This window comes from Mauremys reevesii, unplaced genomic scaffold, assembly GCF_016161935.1.
Source record: "Mauremys reevesii isolate NIE-2019 unplaced genomic scaffold, ASM1616193v1 Contig2, whole genome shotgun sequence".
Lineage (NCBI taxonomy): Eukaryota > Metazoa > Chordata > Testudines > Geoemydidae > Mauremys > Mauremys reevesii.
In genome coordinates, this window is record NW_024100826.1 from 2,388,617 (window position 1) to 2,391,719 (window position 3,103).

At 42.8% G+C, this 3,103-nt stretch overlaps 1 protein-coding gene across 1 annotated transcript; it reads left to right on the top strand.

The window, feature by feature from the left end:
- Window positions 1–276: 276 nt before the first annotated feature.
- Window positions 277–1,257, top strand: LOC120393450 (mas-related G-protein coupled receptor member H-like). Its single transcript, XM_039518010.1, has one exon. It carries the CDS (start codon window positions 277–279, stop codon window positions 1,255–1,257), a length of 981 nt encoding a protein of 326 aa, XP_039373944.1.
- Window positions 1,258–3,103: the final 1,846 nt, after the last annotated feature.

Genomic DNA, 3,103 nt, shown 5'->3' on the forward strand with positions numbered 1-3,103 from the left:
CTGAGGTTTCCAAAGAAGAAAGACCAGCCTTGTCACCCTCTGCACCAAAAATCCTCTTATTTCCCCCTTTTATATTTATCTCTGTGTGTATTTCTAATAAATGCTCATTGGTATCCGGATATTTCAGGGACGGGCACTAATTACTAGCAAATCCGAGTTCCCACCATGATCCAGAGTCACTAATACACGTCCCTCTTATCTCTATTAGCAGGTGTGTTTATGAGAGAGAGATAAAGAGGGAGCTGGAAATTGTCAATCCGCAGCAGAGGTTTCAATATGACTGAGCTTATCACGACATCCCTGCTTCCTGAAAAGATAAGCCTGCATTATTGCATATTATTTAATGATTCCAGTAGCTTTAATGACACAGACCTAGCTGAAGATCGGGATCAATGTTTCATTCCAATAGTTGTGATCAGCTCTATTTCTCTTTTCATTTGCCTGGTTGGGCTGGTGGGGAACGGGATGGTTCTTTGGTTCCTCGGCTTCCGCATTAAGAAGGACCCTTTCACCATCTACATCCTCAACTTGGCTATTGCTGACTTTGGTTTCCTCCTGTGCATGGTTGCCTCCTTGATTATTATCATCTTATATTTACATATGGACTTTCTTGGAGGGTTTGTCGTCATAGAGGCAATCCAGTGGGTGGCGCTGTTTATATACAACACTGGTCTGTATCTCCTGACAGCCATCAGCGTTCAGAGATGTCTGTCCGTCCTTTACCCCATCTGGTACCGATGTCACCGTCCAAAAAACCTGTCTTCCATTGTGTGTGCTCTGCTCTGGGCTCTCTCCATCCTGGTGACTGGACTGGAGTGCTATTTCTGCATCAATGACTATGACTGTTCCAAAATGACCATATTCAGCTGTGTCTTGAGTTTCCTGATTTTCACTCCACTCATGGTTCTGTCCAGCCTGACCCTGTTCATCAAGGTCCGGTGTAGCTCACATCGACACCAATCAACAAAGCTCTATATTGTCATTATGGTCACCATCCTTTTCTTCCTCATGTTCACCCTTCCACCAAGGGTCATAATGCTGATGGCCTTCCTTAATCACTCTATGATACACCTCTTTGTCATGTCTTTAGTTATCCTGCTGCCCTGCATGAACAGCAGCATCAACCCCTTCATCTACTTCTTAGTCGGGAGACATGGGAAACGGCAATTGAGAGAGCCCCTCAAGGAGGTTTTCCAGAGAATCTTCAATGAGGAGGCTGGTCCACAAGAGAAAAGGCCCACCAAACAAGTAAAATAGCCAGCCACTCAGAATCTTACAGAGCATGTGCAAGGCCTGGTAGATCTTCAAAGTTAATGATGCTACCCTTGAAGGTTCTGCTTGATGCTACAGCACTTTAATAAATGAAAAATAGAGCGAGTCAAAAAAAATTCCAGCAAAATATTTTTTCATTGGAAAACAGGGTTTTGTTGGCAATCAAAATTTTTCATGCAAAAATTTCAGCACCAACAAAATGTTTTGATCTGAAATTGTGGGTTCTTCTCCACCATCCAACAGTTTATGTAACTGTTTTCCAATGAGCAATGGAAGTGAGGAAACTTTTTCATTGTTTTACTGTTTGTTTACCTTTCCCTGGTTAAATTATAAAGGTAATTAAAAGTAAATTCGCCCTCTAACATTTTTTTCACACTTCTGCATTGTGCTCCCATCTTGTTCAGAATTTATCAGTGATAAAAGAGAGCAGCTTCAGATGCCACTGAGTTTAATATTTCCAATTTAATATTTCTTATTCATTGGTCCAGGCTGCTGAGAAAAGATACCCGGATGTGCATTATTGTAATAAAAAAGCACAATGGACAAGGGAGATGAGAAGTACAACAAAGCATACTAGTCCTCACAGGCAACTGTTGCGAGAAGCAGGTGGTTGTACATCAGGCAGTAATTTCATGACATCTGGAGTTGGATGAGAATCATCAAAAATGATTGAGCCTGGTTTCATTGATAATTTTTAACAACAATACATAATTGGCTACAAACACACTCCTATGATTGGTTCTCTAAGATTACACACTCTGTGCACTTGCAATGTGCTATACACATTTTAACTCTCAGAACAGCTCTGTGGGAAATGATGATTTTCTCCACTTTCCAAACAGGGAACAGAAGGCAGAAAAAAGAGGGGTGACTAAGGGTTTGTCTATACAGGGAGTTATTCTAGAATTGCTATTCCTGACGAACTGTGTGTGGATTATCGTATTATGGAATAAATGCCTTACTTCAAACTAGTTTAATCCAGTTTGGAAGTGAATTAAACTAATTCAGTTGAAGGCACGCTTATTCCAGAACAAGAGTGTCCACACAAGGAGTTAACCAGGAATAGTTAATCCACTTTAAATTCACATCCTACCTTATTCTGGATTAATTCTCAGGTGTAGACAAACCCTTATTAAAAAATGCAAAGTGAGGCAGTGGCCAACTCTGGGAGCAGAGCTCAAGAGTATCTGGAGCCCAGCTCTGAGTTCATAATCACTCTCACAGCCACAAGAGATCCCACGTGCCCATTGCCTGCCTGCTGACCCTTGTAGTCCCCTAGTGTGTGTAAGGACACTGGGGCCTGGTCTACACTACGGGGTTAGGTCGAATTTAAAAATGAATGTGTCCACACAACCCACCCCAATTGGGGGGAGGGATAGCTCAGTGGTTTGAGCATTGGCTAGCTAAACCCAGGGTTGTGAGTTCAAGCCTTAAGGGGATGATTTGGGGATTGGTCCCGCCCTGAGCAAGGGGTTGGACTAGATGATCTCCTGAGGTCCCTTCCAGCCCCTATGATTCTATGAACCCCCTTCCATCAACCTAAAGGGCTCTTAAAATCAACTTCTGTACTCCTCCCTGGCAAGGGAAGTAGCATTAAAATTGACTTTGCTGAGTCCCATTTGGGGTAGTGCAGATGCAAATCAACACTATGGGCTCCAGGAACTATCCCAGAGTGCTCCATTCTGACTGCTATGGACAGCACTTTGAACTCCAATGCACTAGCCAGGTAAACAGAAAAAGCCCAGGAACTTTTAAATTTCATTTCCTGTTTGGTCAGCATGGCAAACTCAGCAGCACAGGTGACCATACAGTCCCCCCTGAATCATAGAGC